This window comes from Stenella coeruleoalba (assembly GCF_951394435.1).
Source record: "Stenella coeruleoalba genome assembly, chromosome: 11".
Classification (NCBI taxonomy): Eukaryota; Metazoa; Chordata; class Mammalia; order Artiodactyla; family Delphinidae; genus Stenella; species Stenella coeruleoalba.
Window position 1 is genome coordinate 80,864,913 of NC_137157.1, and position 22,324 is coordinate 80,887,236.

General features: G+C 39.6%; 1 protein-coding gene across 1 annotated transcript in view; it reads right to left on the bottom strand.

The window, feature by feature from the left end:
* The window catches only part of SSPN (sarcospan), a 48,594-nt gene extending 26,876 nt beyond the window's left edge, over nucleotides 1–21,718 (bottom strand). Inside the window, exon 1 of the mRNA XM_079936105.1 lies at nucleotides 21,193–21,718. Coding sequence (XP_079792231.1) covers nucleotides 21,193–21,471 — 279 coding nt within the window. The 5' untranslated portion in view covers nucleotides 21,472–21,718. The remainder of the gene's footprint in view (nucleotides 1–21,192) is intronic.
* Between the last annotated feature and the right edge of the window lie 606 nt (nucleotides 21,719–22,324).

Here is a 22,324-nt window from a genome sequence, read left to right on the forward strand (position 1 = left end):
AATACCTTAACAAAAAGCTGGAGAATAACTGGTAGTGATTACTACCATAATTATTATTGCAATTAGAGTCACTCATACATTTATTACAGTAGGCCAAATTTAGAGTATATTTCAGGGGTCAGAAATGTATTACCAACTTAAACAGGTTTAGAATTGATAACACACCTACTGTCTTGGTTACAAATATCGCATAGTCTACTTTTTATTAGCACCAATGGATACTTGGTGTGGTCTTTATATTTATGTAAGAAAAACGAATTAACAAGTCTAGATGGTTTGACATTTTAATGCTAATATTGAGCAGTTTTACGTGCCAGGCATTAAACTAAGCTCTCTTTGTAAATTATCCCATTTGGTCTTCATAAAAATCCTTGACGTAGTCACTGTTATTAGCCCATTTTATAGATGATGAAACTAAGCTCAGAAAGGTTTTATGCTCGAGGTTACATAGCAAATACAGAACTCTAAGCTGTATGTGTCCAAGTACAGAGCTGGCTCTTAAACATTATACACCCTGGTCACCTCTCTGGAGGAATCTGGACAGCCCTAATACATGAAGTGAGAACTGCAGAAATTTGGATAACTTTCCATCATCTGCTCCTCTCCTGTGTGGGATGGCAGGAAGCCCTGGTCCTGAGGTGGGAAGACCAGTCTTTGAGATCCAGACACTGTCCAAGCTGAGGGAATGGGACACAGCCTTTGAGACTCAGTCTCATCATGTATAAAATAGAAAAAATAATACTTTATAATTTAAGGAGCATAAGTAACGTGCCTGGAATGGTAGTAGGTATTATTTTTTCCATCTCATATGACCTCAAACTGTGCCAATACAACTTACTCTGAAATTTGAGCTGAAATGAGTAATATATATAAAGGTAGCCCTCTCTCACATCTTAGAAGTAATCTCATTCTCTTCATTTAAAAAGTTTTCATTGTGTACCTACCATGTGCCAGAAACTCTTTGAGACTCTGGAGATACCACAGTTAACAGAAGAGACAAAAGTCGCTGCCTTGATAGCATCAATGCTTTAAAGTGGAGAGGCAGACCGTAAACAAACGAATAAGTAGAAATATAATGTATCAGTCGTTGAGAAGAGTTATGGAGAGCATAGCACTTACCATCGTAGCTTCTTTTTCACACAAACATGACATATAGTAAATAGCAAAATACAAACAATAAATCCTTAAGGTGATATGTTCTCCCTAAAAAAGGAATTGGTAATCCTAGCAACCCCTTAAGAAAAGATGGTAGACTCAAGATTGTTTCTTATGAGAACCTTGTTGATTGTTATTCCAACAACACATATCCACTATAAGCTGTCTAAGACCTCACAGGCTCTATAAAAGAGAACACATCTGTGACCCCAGAGAAGGGGCAACAGAGGGTAACTACAAACAGGTTTACAGCAAAATGGGCTGCATCCAAAGGATAGAAACTGGAGCAGTATATCTTAGCTCTGCATCTGACAGACCTAGGTTCAGAACCCACCTCCACCACTTTTTTGCTTTTTGCCTTGGACAAATTAACCTCTTTGATCCTCAGTTTCATCATCTGTGGGATGATAACCACAGTGCCTACTTCATAAATTGCTGTGAAGATTATACAAGACAGCATGTGTAGAAGGCTTATTATAGTACCAGCACATATGAAGCAGTCAATACTAATTTGTCAAATAAATGAACCGATTCATTGAGAGACTTGGGCTACTTTTGCTTTCATAACAAGGACCCACTTTTCAAAACTCTCTCTAATAATGTTAACATAAACAGTTTGCAAACACCTGAGAGTTATAAAACTTCTTTTTCTGAGTCTTCTCCTTTCTGCTACAAGACTGTTTATTATCCACTACTCAGGAAATGCCAATCTTGGTAAACATACCAAGCTGTATATGTTTCTCTGATAACACTATTGTTGCTTTACAAAGATAAGCATTTAATTTCTGAAAACAAAATGCCATTCAGCTAAAAATATTTTCTATCCATAACAGATCCAAAATTAATATTACTTTTTTTTAAAAAAAGTGAAATTGTTTCAGCCAGACTTAGTGTACAGATATTAATAGGAAGTTCCAAAAGTGATAGGCATGTAGAAGTAAAGATTCCAAATCAACCAGAGCTTATGGCAGAATTGAACATCAAGATGAGAGAGTAACGTACTTATGGTCAATTAATCTACAACAAAAGAGGCAAGAATATACAATGGAGAAAAGACAGTCTCTTCAGTAAGTGGTGCTGGGAAAACTGGACAGCTACATGTAAAAGAATGAAATTAGAACACTCCCTAACACCATACACAAAAATAAACTCAAAATGGATTAGAGACCTAAATGTAAGACCAGAAACCATAAAACTCCTAGAGGAAAACATAGGCAGAACACTCTTTGACATAAATCGTAGCAATATTTTTTTGGATCTGTCTCCTAAAGCAAAGGAAATAATAGCAAAAATGAACTAATGGCACCTAATCAAACTTAAAAGCTTTTGCACAACGAAGAAACCATTTACAAAATGAAAGGACAACCTGCTTAATCGAGAAAATATTTGCAAATGATACAGTGGATAAGGGGTTAATATCCAAAATATATAAACAGCTCATACAACTTAACATCAAAGAAACAAAACAACCCAATCAATAAATGGACAGAAGACCTGAATAGACATTTTTCCAAAGAGAAAATGTAGATGGCCAACAGGGACATAAGAAGATGCTTAACATTGCTAATTATCAGGGAAATGCAAATCAAAACCACAATGATGTATCACCTCACACCCGTCAGAATGGCTGTCATCAAAGAGAACACAGATAACAAATGTTGGCAAGGATGTAGAGAAAAGGGAACTCTCCTACACTGCTGGTGGGAATGTAAATTGGTGCAGCCACTGTGGAAAACAGTATGGAGGTTTCTCAAAAAACTAAAAATAGAACTACCACATGATCCAGCAATTCTACCTCCTGGGTATATATACATGAAAAAAACAAAAACACTAATTTGAAAAGATACATGCACCCCAGTGTTGACAGCAGCATTAAATACAATTGCCAAGATATGGAAGCAACCTAAGTGTCCATCAACAGATGAAAGGTTAAAGAAGACACACACACACACACACACACACACACACACACACACACACACACACACACACACAATGGAATACTACTCAGCCATAAAAAAGAATGAAGTTTTGTCATTTGCAGCAACATGGATGGGCTTGGAGGGTATTATGCTAAGTGAAATAAGTCAGAGAAAGACAAATACTATATGATAATCACTTATATGTGGAATCTAAATACAACAAACTAGTGAATATAACAAAAAGAAAGCAGACTCACAGATATAGAGAACAAACTACTGGTCACCAGTGGCAAGGCGGGGAGGGGACAATCTAGGGGTAGGGGATTAAGATGTACCCACTATTATGTATAAAATCAGCTACAAGGATATATTGTACAATACAGGGAATATAGCCAACATTTTATAATAACTATAACCTTTAAAAGTTGTGAATCACTATTTGGTACACCTGTAACTTACATAATATTGTACATCACCTATACTTCAATAAAAATAAATTTCAACAAGAAAAAAAAAGATGAGGGGTAAACTGCAACTATCTGTCTCTAAACATTACAAACATCAGTATAAGCATTAAAACCTAGAACACTAATCATAATTTTGAAAAAATGTTTCTTCTTGGTTTTTATTAAACTAAGCCCAAAATAGCAGCTTCTTTTCTACTACAAATAAAACTGTAGCTAGCAACAACTTTTTATAGATAGTAAGTTTTGCTAAGGAGTGTTTTATTTGGCCTATAATATATTAGGAAGATATTCAATGCCTTTCCATCTGCCTTAGGAATCTACAACCCCAGAGCTTCATTGCTCTACTCTTTCTATTTTTATTTTTCCATTAGAGTAAAAGTTGCCAATGAAGAGCTGTAGTACAGAAATAGTCTCTTCATCTAAGGGTTAAATTCCGCCTGGCCCAGGAAGAGTTTGGGTTATGACATACATCCCCATCTGTGCATTTCTACATATTTCTTGGAGGGAACAATTTGGAATCTTTAGTTTGCAAGTTAAGATTATTTTTTAAAGAAGCTGGTAGAGATCCAGGTCAAAATTTCTCAGCACAAAGGTAATTCTAGATGACAAGTTCTCTCACAGAAAATTAATTCTTTGCAGAGTCTAAGGAGAAAAGACACTTGCTGAACCACACCTAAGTTGAGCTCATCTATAACATCCCTTCAAACTTTTTCTTCTCCTTTTTTATTATCATTGTCCCTTTGCCTGAGGAGTTGATACCTGACAGATCTATGTCCAATGACTGTAACTCTATGGACTTTTCATATATGAGTATGTAAAGACATTCCAACTGAATCAAAATTAATGATTTATGTGCTAATTAATTAAATTAAAAAACAAAAGCAGACCTATCATCACCTAGAACTTTCTTAAATCTAGATCGCTTTGGAAAATAAATTGTAGAAATACAATTTCTAGGGCTTCCCTGGTGGCGCAGTGGTTGAGAGTCCGCCTGCCGATGCAGGGGACACGGGTTCGTGCCCCGGTCTGGGAAGATCCCACATGCCGTGGAGCGGCTGGGCCCGTGAGCCATGGCCGCTGAGCCTGCGCGTCCGGAGCCTGTGCTCCGCAACGGGAGAGGCCACAACGGTGAGAGGCCCGCGTACAAAAAAAAAAAAAAAGAAATACAATTTCTAAGAACTTATGAGGCCACTTCAGGAACTTCAGAACATTATTACTCATGCAATTGCCAGCAGCAGAGAATGGATTCACCTGCTTTGCTGTGACAAAAGGTCTGATTGGTTGGTCAAGAAGTATGGAGTGTTAAGAAGCACTTACAGACCAGACCGAAGTCCTTTGTTTGGTAAAATACCACCTTTCTAATTCCAAGTGGTGGGTTTTATCATGATTTGAAACTATCCAATAACCAGAATTTTATATCTATTTCTTTATTTTCATATTAATATAGCTATATATCTTTATATATAATCTATGTTTACATATAGAAAGATTATATATGTATAATTCATGATATATAGAAAGATAGACTTTATATATGTATTTAAAAAATTTTTAACCAATGTTGCATTGTACTTTGCATTGCTGTGTAGTTTAGGCAGATCTGTTGTACAAACACAAAAAGAGCGCGAAGGACAAAGTGACTGCCCTATTTCTTAGCACACATTGTGTCTTGCAGATGTTCACTTATACCTCCTATGTTGCTTTAGCAGATACTAGAAAACTATCCTGATGGAACTGATAAAAAGGAGTTGGAACTTGTGACCAGCGGCTGGATGAAGGGAGCCGGAATCCCTTAAATCCTATGGATATAGTGCGCTTCCCTTGATGTTCCTGCCAAAATAAGGCTGGAAAGCTAACGAGATCTGCAAGAGATGTGCCAGTGCAAAGTTGCTACAATTCCTAAGTTTCAAAAACCTTGCTTGAAAACTATTGCAAATAGCTCATAATGTTTTTTTGTTGTTTGTTTGTTTGCGGTACGCGGGTCTTGCTGTTGTGGTCTCCCCCGCTGCGGAGCACAGGCTCCGGACGCGCAGGCTCAGCGGCCATGGCTCACGGGCCCAGCCGCTCCACGGCATGTGGGATCTTCCCAGACCGGGGCACGAACCCGTGTCCCCTGCATCGGCAGGCGGACTCTCAACCACTGCGCCACCAGGGAAGCCCAGCTCATAATTTTAAACCAGTGAATCTCACAACTGAGTGTTTCATCAAATCACTTACAGGAAACAGAGAGAAAACTCCGACAACTATCCTAGTGCGTGACTTACCATGCAGACATTCAAGTAGAATCCCTTTAGTTTGGGTTTTACTTTAATATTACAATGCAGATTTGCATAACTATGCTAAGATACATATTCTGTAGGAACTGCTGGGAATTTTGCAGTTACACTCTCAAAAGATTGAATTAGCACAAACAAAAGAATTGTGGAGCAATGAAGTTGGTTATGGATAAAAATTGGGCTTAATAGTCATAGGACAAGAATTGTGCCTTTGAGCTAAAATGTCCTTTTACTTCTTTATCATCCTGGTATACTACTCTTCCTTCAACCATTTTGAATCCAGTAATATTCATTCTTCAAACTCTGCTCAAAGATCTTCTCTACCCAGAAAGGGTACCCTTTTTGCATTACCCACTTTGTATACATTAGCTCATTTATTCCCTAAAACAGTGAAATAAGAAAAAAAAAATGTACCTCATTTTATAGAACACTGTCACTTAGAGAGGTTAAGAAACTTTCAAGTTGATCCAAAGAAGATTTTTTAAAGCATCAAGAGGTTCCATTTCTGCATAATATTAAGGACTAAATTCTCCCAAAAAACACTTTCAAATGCACTGAGCTTCTATAGGCTAAGGGTGGAACCAAGCCCATGGCATAAATGTAGGCCCCTAAGTGGCTACACCCTTAAACGGCTATACCCTAAATGGCTACTAGAAAATAATTAATCCACTAGCACTAAAATTTATCAAGAAACTTGTTCTGTCTCAGCTGATGAGGTGGGGTAGAGGTTTTGAGAGTTTTCTGCTACTTGCACAGTCCTGAAAAAAAAAACAACTGTTTTTTTTCAACAAAGAAATTGTAAGAGGGAGAGAGAGGGAAGGATGGAGGGAAGAAGAGAGAGAGAGAGAGAGAGAGAGAAGAGAGAATAGGTAAATCTTTGAGAAAAGGAGATATAAGAAATATATGAACCAATTGCAGTTCGTGGATCTTACTGGGATCCTTATTTTGACAAACTGTGAAGAAATATTCATGAGTTAATCATGAATATTTGAACTCTGATTTGAACCTATTAAGAAATTGTTAACTTGTAAGGTGTGATTGCTATTTTGATTATTTTTTAGTCTTCATCTTTTGACTTACATAGTGAAATATTTATAGATGAAATGATGTAATATCCAGGATTTACTTCAGAATAATCCAGTGTGTGGTGTGTGAGTATGGAAGGAGTACAGGAATATACAAATGAAGCAACATTGATCATCACTTAATAATTATTGAAGCTGAGTGATGGGACCATAGGCATTCATTGTACTATTTTATCTACTTTTGAGTATGCTTGAAATTTTCCCTAATAAATAGGTAAATTTAAGAAAAGGTGGCTCTTGGATCATGATACCATTGGGACACTTGGCAAGACAGACCATCTGGAAGGGTTACATCCTCAAATAGCCCACACCGAATTATCACATATAAATGCTCTTAGAAAATGAACTCACAGACTAATTATAGCAAACATATGAAAAATCAATTCATTAGGGAAGGCCAGCACTCACACGCATATAAGCTTGTATGCATGTTCACACACACATTCTCTCTCTCTCTCTCAGAATTAAAGCCACATGAATTTCAAATAGCAGAACTAAAAAATAGAGCCTATAAAAGTACATTCAGGGCTTCCCTGGTGGCGCAGTGGTTGGGAGTCCGCGTGCCGATGCAGGGGACACGGGTTCGTGCCCCGGTCCGGGAAGATCCCACATGCCGTGGAGCGGCTGGGCCCGTGAGCCATGGCCTCTGAGACTGTGCGTCTGGAGCCTGTGCCCCGCAATGGGAGAGGCCACGGCAGTGAGAGGCCTGCGTACCGCCAAAAAAAAAAAAAAAAAAGTACATTCAATATATAACTATATTATTTGTTTACAAAATGATTTTATATTATATATGTGATTTGTAACTATTCTTTTACATAATCATCTACTGTGAACATATTTGAATAAATAACTAAACATATTAAAAAGTACATTCAAAATAAACAGATGTGAAAGAAGGAATTGAAAACATGAATAAAGAGCAGGGCACTTTTGAAGATACCAGGAATATATTAAAAAACCAACAATAACAACAAAATAGGAGTTCTAGAAATGAAAAATAAAATCATTGGAATTAAAAACTCCTGGACAAGTAACAGGCATTAAAGTCAACTGAAAAGGGGAATAGTAAACTAGAAGGTATATCTGAGGAAATAACCTAAAATACAGCACAGAGAGACACAGGGAGATGAAACATAATAGAGGGACTTGCCTGGTGGCACAGTTGTTAAGACTCCACGCTCTCAATGCAGGGGACCCGGATTTGATCCCTGGTCAGGGAACTAGATCCCACATGCATGCCACAAATAAGAGTTCACATGCCACAACTGAGGAGCTGGCAAGCCGCAACTAAGGAGCCTGCCTGCCGCAACTAAGACCCAGCACAACCAAATAAATAAATAAAATAAAAATTTTTTAAAAAAGAAAAGAAACATAATAGAGAGGTTGAGAAATAAGGAAAATAAAACAAGAATGTCCAAACATACAACTGATAGCAGTTCCAGGCAAAGTGACTAAAGAGAAGAGGGAAACAATACTTGGAAATAATAAATAATGGCTGAATTTTTTTCAAAATTGATAAAGGACACAAAAATCTTAGATTCAGGAAACATATAATCAAATCCACACATAGGCACACTGGAGCTAAACTACAGCACCCTCAAAAACAAAAAGAAAATCAGAAAAGCAACCAGAGGAAAGAGGCATGTTATCTATAAAGGAAAAACAATTAGATATTTACCAAACTGCTTAGCAGCAATAACTGAAGTCAGGAAACAATGGAATGATATATATTTTTTAATGGGAGAAGATAGCTATTAATCTAAGACTAAAGAAGTATTTTATAATCATTATCTTGTATGTAGTCATTAAGTAGATTAAAAATGTTTAATGAAAATGGGAAGAAAACAAGGAGAAATAGATTCATCTAATGTTGGGAAATCTGAATACACATCTCTCAGTAATCTTTAGATCAAGCTGAAAAATATTAGTAAGGATGTAGAAAATTCAACAACCTGATTAAAAAGCTTGATTTTTAGATTGAATACAGAACTGTAAATTTCAAAATGAGAAAATCCACATTTTTTTCCCAAGCATAAATGGAATGTTTATAAAAATTAGTCACATACTAGATCACAGAGTAAGTCTCATATAATATCAAAGAATTGAGAGTATGAAAAGCACATGAACTGAGCACAAAGCAATTCAGCTGAAATCAATAATCAAAAGATAAGCAAAAAGGACATGAGAGAAAACCCAAATAACTGGTGAGGTATTCTTTGCTTGCATAGAAGGTACAAACTGAATGAAAATACCAAAAGTATTTTTCTTGGAACTTGAGAAACCAATTCTAAAATATATAGAATTTATATTCTTCCCTGGTGATCTGGTGGTTAAGACTTCGCCTTCCAGTGCAGGGGGTATGGGGAAGATGGGGGTCGGGGAGGTGAGCTGCTTATGCCACGACCTTTATAACAAGATGCATTATAGTGCTATTTTAATACAGACAGTGTGATATCAGCAGAGTGACAGAAAAAACAATGGGATTGAAGAGGATCACAGACACACTCCTCAAATCTAATATGGAAACTTGATAGATGGTAAATGGAAATAGCAGATCAGTGTGAAAGTACTGATTATTTATGGTACTAAGACAATTCACACTCCAAAAATAAAATATGGACATTATCTCACATCCATATGCAAAAAGTAGACCACTTAGATTAAAGATATAAATACAAAAGCAAACCTTCAACATTTCAGAAAACAATATAGAAAAATATCTTTCTGACCTTGGAGTAGGGGGAGATTTCTTTAAAATATATCAAAGCATATACCATAAAAAGATTAATATAGGTAAATACATTAAAATTAAATCTTTTCCTCAACAAAGCCACCATAAACAAAAGTAAAAGACATGATACCACCTAGGAGAAGATATTTGCAGCACCTAAAACCACAAAGGCTAAGTAACAAAGATAATAAATCTTATAAATCAATAAGTAGGAGAAAAACAACTCATAGAAAACATCTGTTGAATAAATAAAGGATCGAAAACATAATTAAATGGTCAATAAACATATATGTTCAACTCCATCAGTAATCAGAAAAATATAAATTAAAATAAGATATCATTGCATACAAATAAGATAGGCAAAAGCTAAAATTGCCTGCTACTTGGCCATAAGAAATAATGAAATTTTGCCACTTGCAGCAACATGGATGGACTTGAAGGGCATTATGCTAAGTGAAATAAGTCAAACAGAGAAAGACAAAGGACAAATACTGTATGATATCACTTATATGTGGAATCTAAAAAATGCAACAAACTAATGACTATAACAAAAAAGAAGCAGAGTCACAGATAGAACAAACTAGTGGTTACCAGCGTGGGGCAAGGGGCAATATGGGAGGGGGTTGGGAGGCACAAACTATTAGGTGTAAGATAGGCTCCAGGATGTATTGTACAACACGGGGAATAGAGCCTGTATTTTGTAATAACTGTAAATGGAAAGTAACCTTTTAAAATTGTATTAAAACTTGTTAATTAAAAAAATAAAAGATTTTTTTAAAAATTAAAATTGTCTGACAGTAACAAAATTTGGCATATATGAAGATCAGTGGAAATTCTGACTTACTGGAGTATAGATTTGTACAACTTTGGGTTTGCGGTACTGATTTGGCGATATCTAATAAGTTGAAAATGCCTATATCTTAAGACCCAATCATTCAATTCCTAGGAATATTCCTTTAAAAACTTTGAAATACATGCATAGAGAGCCATGGAACAGAATGTCCATTGTCTCACTGTTTGTAATTGCAAGAAAAAAATAATCTTCTGAAAACAACCTAAATTTTCATCAACAGGAGAATGAATAAATTAATTGTTGTATATTCCTATAATGAAATATAGTATAGCAAAAATGAATGAATGATATCCATGAACTATTATAAATAAATCTCAAAAACAATATTGTAAAACATGATATTATGCTACCATTTATATAAAATTTAAAATATTGAAAACAACATTAATTATTGGTTACGGATATATACATATAAAAAGTATGAAAACATTCATAGGCATGACAGATATCAAATTCAGGATAGTAGATACCTCTGGAGAAGGAGGATGGGGTAGGAGAATATGATTAAGAAAGGAAACAGGTGACTTCAATATATTGCAATGTTTTCTTTCTTAAAAAAATGAAAACAATTATGACAAAATATTAAAACTTGATGAAACTGAGGCTGCTTTATTATTCTGTCTATGCTATTATATACTTAGAAATTTTCATAATTAAAATCATAGGATTGTATAGAATTGCCCATACTTGTTCAAACTCACACAAAAATAAAAATAAAAATCATAACCTAAATTTTTTCAAAATGGTAGATCTGGGATTCTACCCACATGCGTTTTATTCCAAAGTTGAAGCCCCTCCTGCAGTTTCAGGCCCCCTCTCCTTGCCTTTTCTGATCCTCCCCGGACAGGATTAATCACACCTTCCTCTGTGCCACCCTCTTTAGGGCACCAAGTTAACACTTGGTTTTTTCAACTGTATCGTAGCTGGTTGTGTGTGTGTGTGCCCTCTCCCAGACACAGCTCCTGGGAGTGACGCACTTGGCGTATGGAAAGACACAGGGAGAATGGCTAGATGTGAAAGGTTTCTGTTTTACAAGTAGGTACTCTTTCGTTGATAGGCTTCTGTTCTGTGGCTCATCAACCACCTAACTCACTCTTCTGGTAACTTGTCAGAAACTAATCATCAATAGGTTCTATAAGTACCTACTTTTGCAAAGTAATCCATTTTCAAAGAATATAAGAGAAACAAAATTGTGTTTCAGCATTTCTCATGAATCAACATGAGCGGTAGAAGTGCTACCTATTTGTGGGAAAAATAAACTACTACAATTCATTTGTTTCACTTAAAAATTTTTGAAGTTCTCAGAAGGGAAAGGAATCTTATAAATGTGGATTAAGCCTACTCCAGAGGTATAGAGATAGGCTGAATTTTATGATTCAAGCATAATTAAGTAGGTTCTCAAATTAGGTCCCACTTCAGAAATGATTGTGCAGATAATTCTGTGTTAATACTCCTGGGTCCATCTATCTGAAACAGTACAATAAATAGAATTTGATGAAATTGTACAGTATATAGAAATTATACAGTAAATCAATATAAATTCAATTATAACAGGAGTGTAAATGAGAGAACCATCCTGTTCAATCTTTAAAAAATATTATCAAGTGGCTTTTCTAATTAAGAGCACTTTTTACCAAAAAAAAAAAAAAACCACACACATACACAAAGGATATAATGGACCATTAAGTAATATATAGTAACATTACTTCTTTAAAAAGTTTTTTGTCCTTTTCATCATGAGGTTAGTGTCCCCAGGCAGCCTGCAGCCTCTCCCGCATTTCCTCTCTTCCCTTCCATGGCAACATGGGTTAGCTAGACACTGAGCTTTTTGTGATGTGTGTGTGAGGATGGGGAGAAGGGGAGCGAGGCTTCAGGGAGGTCTCCAGGTGGAAAAATTTGTGACGCACTAGATTCGGTGACTGAATGAGTACTTATCGAGGGTTCTCGAACACAATAGTTACGGTCACACTATGTTCATTTTTAAAATTATGTTTGGTCTCACAGCCCTTAACTTAGATGGAAACTCTTTCATAGGCATCCCAAACCACTTGTTCATGAAAAGATTATGCGACAAAGCCAACCTGCGTGGGTTTATCCTTCTGTTTCAGAATCTGAGTAGCGAGCGCACGAGAGACATGCATAAACTTACTGAACGTGCACTAAAATGGTTGAATTCTGTCTTCCATCAGTATGCAGTCATGGAGCAGTTATTTTGCATTGATTATAAAGTGTCCACCTTACGGAGACCTAGTTTGCCCTTTTGCTGCCTCTGACGCTGCACTGCTTCACTGAGGCGGGGACAGTCGCCTTGTGTTCATCTCCATAACCGAGCACCCTCCATCCTCCAACAGAAAGGATGAAGGCTGAAATGCTGTTTCCCTTATCTTGGAAAAGGCCCCTTTTATAGCTTTCCTGGCACAGCTAAATGGCACAGATAATGGCCTGATATGTGTGCCACACCTGATACTTTAGAAGGAAGCTGGTAAGTGTTATGTTTTTCCCTAGCAATAAAGCGAAAATTCTCTCCCTAGTTAGGGTCTAGTTAACACACTAGCAAGTCCCCCTCTTTTCTCCTCACCTGTCATTATCTTCCACACAAGAGAGAGGTCTTGATAACAACGTATCTTAATGGGATTTTAATGGCTAATTACAGTGAATGCTGAATCAAACACTTTCACAACAACAGTTGAGTGGGATGCTGATAAAACAGCATCCTCGAGGTTTCCGCAGCCTCTCCCAGCCAGGGGGAGTTGCTCATTTCTGCAGCAACAGAAGCAGCCCCAACCGAACTTCTTCAGCAGGACGTGAGAATGCTGATTTGTGAGCAAACCATTTGCTTTCTAACAGCCAGTCACTTACCAGCCTTTGGCCAGGGTGAGGAAACACAGCACTGAAACACTCACGTTCATGACTGTGTTAGGCAGCGGATGTTGCTTAGCAACCTTAGATCAGAGAGCATCAACTTTAAATATGCTCAAAAATCAAACCAGCGACATTCCAGCATGTGTCTGGAACCGTGGCCTTCCTTGCCTTTTGTTTGCTACTCATTTTGGACTCGGATTGGACCAAAAGGTGGCATATTGGATGGTTCTACTCAGTCTTCTCTAGTTTTCCCCTCTGGGATGGTTTGGATTTGTGCAGCGCTTGTTAAAGTAAAGCAGAGACCCTTAGAAGTTTTAGGGGTTTTAAGCTGGACAAACAGGATCAAACGAGAAGCCCTGACTGTGTACCTAAGGAGGATCCACCAGGAGCTGCATGCTCGTCCTGGAGGCTGTGACAGCATGAGGCCCCAGGTGGGAGCACCCTCAGGGTTTTATTTTGACCCATTCCACAGAACAAAGAGTGTTCATCTCATTTTCAGAACCATCATCAAAAATGAAAGCATCAGCTGCATATTATAAAGGAGACCTGAGAGCGGGCTTCCCTTGAGTTCTAGAAAGACCAAGCCTGAGATCACTGCTCCCAGAGGCCAGAGGGCTCATCTAATTGCTGAAAATCTGAGCATCCGCCACCAGCAGGGCTCAGTCAGCCACCCTCATTTTCTTGCCTCAGAGGCCAAGGTGTCATGTAGCTAGATTCTGATAGCGACTCACTCCAGAAGCAGCCAAGAAAGGCAGAGATTTACTAAATGGTGGGTCCTAAGCCTGAAAGCTAAGGCAACAGATGAAACGCCTAAGCTACCCTTGGAATTGTAGGCACCGGCTAAATCTACTTGATTTTATTTCTACTGAAATTTGACAAAAGAAGCAATGCGTAAATGCATTGAAAACACCCTCCTCCATATGTTTCACTACAGGCATGGGCCTGAGCCACGCCACCCCGCCGCACTGCCAAGTGTCAGCTTACTGGTGCAGAACCCTCATCAGAAACATTCAGGCTTGTAGCCGTTCCATGAAAGCCACAGGGCCTTCCTGAGTCAGCTGAGAAACACACTTAAGAATCACTGAGGTGGCTGTACAAACTGACATTCCTCACTGACAAGGCTATGGATTGAATTATGCACACCCTCCCCCAGTTCACATGTTAAAGCCTTAACCCTCAATGTGACTGTGTTTGGAGACAGGCCTTTTAGGAGGTAATTAAGGTTAAACGAGGTTGTAAGGGGGAGGTCCTAATCCTACGAGACGGGTGACCTTAGAAGTAGAGGGAGAGAGCGAGATCCCTCCCTCTCTCCAGGCACATGCACCAAGGAAGGACCACGTGAGCACGTAGTGAGAAGGTGGCCATCTGCAAGCCGGGAAGAGAGCCCCTCACTAGAACCCACCGTACTGGAGCAGGCTAAGACAGAAAGGAAAATGTATTTTAGTTATTGCTGTGTGTGGAAGCGTACACATATGAATTTTAAAATCTACCAGGGTGATCGAGGCAGCTGCCTCGCTCAGTCATCTAACAGTTACTCCTGCCAAATTTTATCTCAATACACTGAGATCTGAGGTAGCATCCAAACCATCTGAAAGAGGACAAGCCTCTGAAATAGGCTCTTATATAGTTTATGCTACAAATACTGTTCCCAACATCCATTTTTTAAAAGAAGATCACCTTCAGCTTATGAACTCATTGTAATAAACCTAGACTTGTATAAACCTAGACTTGAATCCAACCCTGGATTTTAATGGGCTCTTCTGAGCAGGATTTCTCTAGTTTGCCAGGATCTAAGTCCTAAAACTGAACTGTACTTTGCAGTGAAATGGTATCTAATTAAAATTTAATGACTAGATTCCATTCCTATCCTACAGCAACATAGCAATATGCACACTGAACTCCTCACATTATCTTGTGTGTATCCTTTAATGTTGATGCCAACCCTTCAGGGTACAACACAGGCAAGTGGACCCAGTTAAAGAGCACCCTTAATAGAAATGTCATGGACAAGGTTAATGGGAAGAAAAAGTCCAGAAAATATCCATTTCCTCAGACCAAACTGAAAGTGGACATCATAATGGCAATCTATAAAACTACTGGACCAAATATTAGGGAAACCTATGCCATTGCTTTCTTTGTAGAAGGTAAGGATGGTAATATTGGCATCTAGCATTCAGCCACATCAATCCTAATTTGTCCTAATTTATTCAAGTTAGGGGAACGCAAAGTAAGTCACGTGACTTCTTTCTTTTTTAGATCCTGCAGTCATTTTATAACATGAAATAAAATATCTCAATAATGCTAAGTTAACACGTTCTGAATATCTCTGGAACCCAGGGGCCCACAATAGAGTAATAACACACTCCTTATTATTACCTCTTAGTTCTTTTCAATATCAATAAACTTTTCTATATTGGAAAATACAACTGTATGTCATTTCTCAAACCATAGTTTAAAAATGGATATACATAAGTTCAAACAGAAACTCTAATAATGGCAAATATGGAATAGAGTTTGGTTTAACACTCCTTTTTTAAAAAGAGAAAGGAAATTCAGGGATAATTTCCTCATTGTATAAGCATTCCCTTGGCCTTTGCATATCTGGCTTAGTATGAAGCTAGCAATAGAAGTGAAAATACAGTCTCCTAATGATTCTAAGCATCTAATGATTTTTTTCCAACTTTACTTATTCTTTAATTTTTTTTTTTTTTTTTTTTTTTTCGGTACGCAGGCCTCTCACTGTTGTGGGCTCTCCCGTTGCGGAGCACAGGCTCCGGACGCATAGGCTCAGCGGCCATGGCTCACGGGCCCAGACGCTCCGCGGCATGTGGGATCTTCCCGGACTGGGGCACGAACCCGTGTCCCCTGCATCAGCAGGCAGATTCTCAACCACTGTGCCACCAGGGAAGCTCTTTTTTGTTGTTTTATTATTAACTTAACTTTACTTATTCTTTATTCAGTATTCCTAAAATTCTTTCAGAGAGCATGTCACCAAATTCTTGAATATTCCCTTTTGTGTTCATACACTTATTAAAATTAATTTTTTTCCAAATTAATCCAATTACATTCCATTTCTAGACTTACTACAACAACTTCATGTACCTATAAGATAATTATCCTCTCATTACTTGTCATACGTACTCAGTGGAGACTGAGTTAGGCCATGGGATTATCACTCCTCAGTCCCTAACTCTCCTGTGACAGTTGCTATAATCAAAATTATTTCCCAGTGGTACTAGAGATGCAATTTTAAGTTTTGGAAGCGTATTAAAGCCCCAATATGAAAAATAATGTACTACTATGCAATGTGTTCCTAAAAATATAATTCCAGATTAAATTCTCAAATGTCAATACACATATATAGAAAATTGACATCATTGTTTTGCTTCTTGACTTGTTTTAGGGTCTATCCAAAAGCCCAGTGCCAAATCTTTCTCACTTCCAGTTTTTCTTCATAACCATGATCAAATCATTTAGGCAAACCATCATGTCGCAGTCTCTCCACTTATAAATTGCGGATAATAACTTGCTATATGTCATATATCTACTTGTGAATTTCAGGGTGTATTCTTTTTTAAAATAAATAACCACCCAATGTTCCCTTCCATCAAGTCAAGATTAAAAATAGATTTCAAAAATCCGAATACACCTGCATTTTGAATTCCTTAGAGTAAGTTAACATATGAAAACTGTTATTGAAATTCCTGACAGCACGCTTAATCATTACAGATTCATATGATAAGTTTTATGAATGACATTAAGGAAAGGAAATATTCTTCCCTTTAAGCTCTTTCCTTAAACTTTCTAATGTGATTACTGTAGTATATATCTCAGGGATTTTATTCCAGGGGGACGGGGTATGCGAACAATGGAGCAAGAGTCAGGAAAACTAAAAGAAGCAACAATAAGGCAAATAAATTCCCACTTTCCATTGGAATATTCCCTACAAGGGCCAAGAAACTAACAAACACTAACCATCCCCATTGGGGAAGAGAAGCAAGAGTTTGCTCTTAACTTGACTTCAGAGAGAAATGCCAAAGCAAATAAATCATGGTAAGTGAAATACTTTGAAAGGTAAATGGACTTTAAAAATATTTGCGTAGGTTAAATTTTTTAACCGGAAGTATTCATTACTGTCAGATAAGGCCACATGTCCATCAGGGTCTCTGGAGATCTCCTCCTTGCATATGATTCATTATTTTTAGACCAATGCCTAGCTCGTCAGACATCCCCAACAAATGTTGCCGAATGAAAAAAATAAGCCAAAGTTCAAACACGTTATCCTTCACCTAAACCAAAATTGTATTAATCTGAGTAAGAAATAAGTAAAGGCCCCAAAGTTCTTAGATTTCTTCAATCCTTACACATTTTTTCATCAATAAGAATTCTGGAAGGACGGGCAAACTTGAATGTCTATTCCACCCAGCTAAATCAAGCCATTAACAGAATCAAATGCAAACTTCTGTTTCCTAGGATCCCTTGCCCCTAGCCAAGTTCATCCTCAAAGACCTTGTTTCACTTTGTGCTGTCCTTGTGGAGTGACTTGCAACCCTCAAGCCATGTAGAAAGAATTTTGAGAGAAGAATGGCACTTTTACAGGTTAGCGGTCTCCAGAGCAGCTCCATTCTTTTTCTTTTTCCTTTACGGGAATCTTTTGTAACTGAAGTAAAAAGACTTCAGTCATGTCTCTGATGGAGGGTGAGAGGAGTCATATTTACAGGTAGGTAAGAAATCACCTATTTGTTTTTCTAAAATTCCTCTGGACATAAATCTCTGATTAGAGATTACCAATGGCTTTTTTTTTATAACTAGAATTTCACTGAACATTCATCAAGCCACCCAGATATTGGTCAAGAAGAAGTTGCCTAAGTAAATTTATCCATATACCTAGATTCTATCATGGGAATGGTGATACCCAAATCCCAAAGTAATGCGATAGCAAACCTTGTAAAATGAAGTGTCACATGATCAGAGGCAACCAGTATAAACAGAAATAGAAGAGTGAAGCCGTCAAACTGTCGATGGGGCGGGTGCCTCAGGCTGGGCGCCCTGCTTGAATTCAGCGTAAATTCCCGAAACAGGTTTGACTCTGTCTCAGCCTCAGGGATTGACCTGTACTGTTTCGGTCTAACTTTCCAGTATTCCCTGGGGGATATACCAGACCAGACTCATTCCACGTCCCTAGGGAAAATGACCCTGAGGAGGCCCTTCTCCCCCAAGTTAATTTTTATAATCCTCCAGAAAGATTCAGAAAGTACTGGACTCATCTAATACCACTAAGACTGCTAACAGTAACTTGGCTCAGATCAGAGAAAGGTGAGATGGCCGAACTGATAGCTTCTTCAGGGTTCAAACTGGTGTGGGAAATGGAGCAAGTCCAAAGTGACTGTTCTGCGTGATTAGAGATAAAATAGAGCCACTGCTACTTCGAAGAGCGCCACTACCAGTGACTGCTCCACTCATGGCTAAGAAAAAGTGCGAACTCACTGAACGCTTACCGGGAGCCAGCACTGTTCTAAGTATCAGAACATGTATTTATTTCTTTATTCCGCAGGACACCCCTAAGAGAGAGGAATTATTATTACCATTCTGATTTCATCAACGAAGACACAGAAGCCTAGAGAATTTAAGTAACTTGCCCCAAGTTATTCAGTGAATAATGCCCGGGCGGGAGCTCAACACCAGGTGCAGTGTTTCCGCTTCTGTACTTCACCACCCGGCCTCCCTGCCTTTTCCCTTTCTTGAAAGCTTGGAAGAGCGCCCCAGGACCAACCACAGACAGCCTGAGGAGAACAACAAGCAGGGAGTCTGTGGGAGATGGGGACAAGTTGCCTGCAGCTCCGGCCCAGCTGGGATGAGATTCTCCTTGCCCACTCCTTAGGGCCCCTCCTCTCTTGTCTCAGGCCATCTCCACTAACTGCTCTGCTCTGCATATGCTCTCTGCTGAAAGACAAGATTACAGATATCATCAATACAGATGTCACTACAAGAAAACTTCGAGTGGATCCCAGATTATAGCCGAGAAAACTGGAACAAACAGAGAACTGGCTGCAGATAATGCTCTTTGCACCATATCCAGGGAGCTTCCAAGGGCACTTAGGAGCATGTGATGCTCCTACAAGGAGCTCATGAAATTTCAGAGTTGCAAGGTTTGTACGTTCCCGTCTTAAACATTAAGACAAATTTTCCCCACCTAATTTGCTTTTTTCGTACTGGACTTCTTAAAGTTGAAATAAAGAAAGGTTAGAAAACACATTTGTAAATGATATTCAAAACCACTGAATGAGAAGTTTCGTTCCTTTCTTCTTTGAATTCACCTAGCCTTGAAGAAAAGACCTTTTTTTCCCTCTGAGTATGTTAACAGTCATTGAAGTGACTAAAGTACCCAGTATATCTTAGTGAAAAGCTATTTTTAAAATCACTTGATTTAGAAAACTCCAATCATGATAATTTCATGGGAATTCTCAGTACACAAATTAAAAGTTTTAAATTACTCTGCAAGAATTGGGAGTTCGAATAATCTTAAATAGAAAATACCTGCATCAATGCATACTTAATCAGGTGTTTTTAACATCTGTCCCTGATCCAAAATTATTCTGAGGGTTGTTTTATAAGGTACAGTTCTTGTGGTCAGTAATAGCAGTAATGATGCAATGGGAGACTAGGAGCCAGAGGTGTCGATTCTGGTCTCACCTGACTCCACCACTTTTCACCTCTGGGCTTTGAGAATGCCATTTAACTTCTCTTAGCCCGCTTCCTCGTGTCCACAGATGAATAACAGTTCCCACCTCAAAGTGTTGTTTCAGGGACCAAATGAAATAATGCACGTGAAAGAGATTTTAGTAAGCCCGAGGCACTATAATAATAAAATTACAAACTAAATGTGGGAGCAACATGGCTCAATGAGGAAAACGCAGATGTAGTCTGGTGCTAAAAGGAATCAACTTGGTTGATTTGCCAACTTTGGAAACTCATGACCTTCAGTGGGTTTGCCCTTGGTTCTCTCTCATTTGAGAAATGGAAGGATAATAACTATCCCATAAGGCTGATGTGGGGATTAGAAATAATACGTGTAAGGCCTCTAGCAGGACAGGCCCACAGTAGGTGCTCAATAAATGGTACCCACTTCATATCAGAGAATCCGTTTAATTAAGCCAAGTATGCTGTGTCCAAACACTCAACTCACAACAGCTGAGCAGTGTTCTACTTTGAACAGTACATCCATTAGCAGAGTCCCAAATAAGGCTCCTGCCACGGCCAGCACCCTGGGTTTATCCCACTTTAGATTCCAGTGGATTAAGGCTGTGCTTGCTGTATTCACATTTCCTGCCTTCAACCACTGTTTTATAAACTTACTACCGGAACCTCAGAATTAAAAAATAAAATCAATTCTACCCAGCGTGGCCACTCCAAGTACAGGATTTTTCCTAACTTGCTTTTACAGGATGAACGTATTCACTTTTTTGCTACTTCTGTAGGGACGAGGGTGGGGTCCGCGGGCGAGGAGAAAGAAAAAGCCGAAGTGAATCTGCTGTTGTTATCGAGGCTGTTCAGTGTGACCAAAGTAAGCAGCCTGTGCCTCCCTCCGCAGCTCCAGCGCGTGAGGGTCAGGCCTGTCGGAGGCGGAGGCGTTCGGAGCCACAAGCAGGACAAGGGCACGAGCCCCGCTGCGCCAGGCCTGAGCAGACCCGGGGCGGCGGGCATCGGTCACCAAGCAGAGGGCGAGTTAGAGGCGTGGAGCCGGGGAAGGGCGCATGCAGGTGGGTTAGTGGTAACTCGACCATGCGGCGTGGCATTCCTGTCTGGCAAACGCGCTCAGGCAAAACAGACTCGATGCTTACAATGATCCCAGCCCAAAATGGAGTGTCCCTGACTAGCAGGGAGGAGCTGATGCCGGCCATGAGAAAGCCCACCACGGTCACGGCGACGCCCAGCGCCAGCTGCAGCAGCGCGAGCAGCAGCGGGAACCGGCAGCCGCAGCACGTCCGGGCCTCCTCCTCCCCGCACTCCTTGGGGGCCCCCGCGCCCCTCTTCGGCCCCATGTCCTCAGGCCCCGCGGCGTCGGCGGCCGGCGGTCCCCCTTGGCTCCGCGCGCCGCGGCCCGGCCGCTCCCTGCCCATGGCGGCTGCGGGGGCGACGGCGAGAGCGGCTCGGGGCGGGCCGCGCCGGCCCTGCTCGGCGAGTTACGGAGGCTGAACAAATATGGCAAACATTTGGAGCGACTCGCCGAGCCTCCGAAGGCCACGGGGAGCCCGCGGCGGCGGGGGAGTCGAGGGGGGTCGCCAACTGCCAACTCGCCGGGCGGGACACAGCGCCCGCCGGCTCGGGCAGGGTGGCCCCGCGCCTCCTAAACCCCAGCGCCCTTTAGACAGGCTGCGTGTGCGCGCGCGTGTGTGTATGTGTGCGCGCACGTCTGTGTGCGCGTGTGTGTGTGTCTGTGTGTGTCTGTGTGTGTGTGCTGTATGTCTCCCACTCCAAACCCCAGGATTTTTTCGGTTTTGTTTTTGTTTTCTGAGAGGTGCAGTGCAAGGTGATGAATGTTTAAATCATTTGGGTTTAATTAGTAGAAAATTTAATCCGAAAGAGGCGTTGCTAGGGTCCAAGCTGTGAAGTTCCAGAAGTTAAATTGTTCTTTATTTTCCAAAAAAGGCATGGGCTCTTTCTTTTTAAATTCTGCGATCCTGCTGACAAATCAAGGTATTTTTCCCACTGAGGTATTTGCTTTTGAAATTACTATTTGTACAGATGCTGGGCTCATTGGGAACTCTCTCACATGTATTTTTTTTTTAACATCTTTATTGGAGTATAACTGCTTTACAATGGTGTGTCAGTTTTTGCTGTATAACAAAGTGAATCAGCTACATGTATACATATATCCCCTCCCTCTTGCGTCTCCCTCCCACCCTCCCTATCCCACCCCCCTAGGTGGTAACAAAGCACCGAGCTGATCTCTCTGTGCGATGCAGCTGCTTC